This window comes from Buceros rhinoceros, unplaced genomic scaffold, assembly GCF_000710305.1.
Source record: "Buceros rhinoceros silvestris isolate BGI_N320 unplaced genomic scaffold, ASM71030v1 scaffold18310, whole genome shotgun sequence".
In the NCBI taxonomy this organism is placed as follows: Eukaryota; Metazoa; Chordata; class Aves; order Bucerotiformes; family Bucerotidae; genus Buceros; species Buceros rhinoceros.
Window position 1 is genome coordinate 12,394 of NW_010390358.1, and position 260 is coordinate 12,653.

The window sequence follows — 260 nt, forward strand, 5'->3', positions numbered from 1 at the left end:
GCTGACGTGATGAGCCTGGTAGGTAACATTGGTTGCCCTCTGCATTCCCTGTAAAAGAAGTGGTCGATTAGGTCTTAAATTCTGAAAGGGGGATCTGGCAAAGCATACTAAAACTTATTCACAGGCACAACGAAAGACTTGGAGATGGACCAATGAAAGTAAAAACAATACCCAATCCATCAGCTGCACCATAGATCAAAGGACACAAAAGAAATTACAAAAGCCACCCATAACAAACCACATCCCTCGTGCTCCTTCTC

The 260-nt window shown here is 43.5% G+C and overlaps 1 protein-coding gene across 1 annotated transcript in view; it reads right to left on the reverse strand.

The window, feature by feature from the left end:
• The window catches only part of LOC104494711 (bifunctional 3'-phosphoadenosine 5'-phosphosulfate synthase 1-like), a gene marked incomplete at both ends in the record, with an annotated part of 7,930 nt that extends 7,882 nt beyond the window's left edge, over positions 1-48 (reverse strand). The window contains one exon of the mRNA XM_010137578.1: positions 1-48. Within this exon, the coding sequence (XP_010135880.1) occupies positions 1-48 (48 nt within the window).
• Between the last annotated feature and the right edge of the window lie 212 nt (positions 49-260).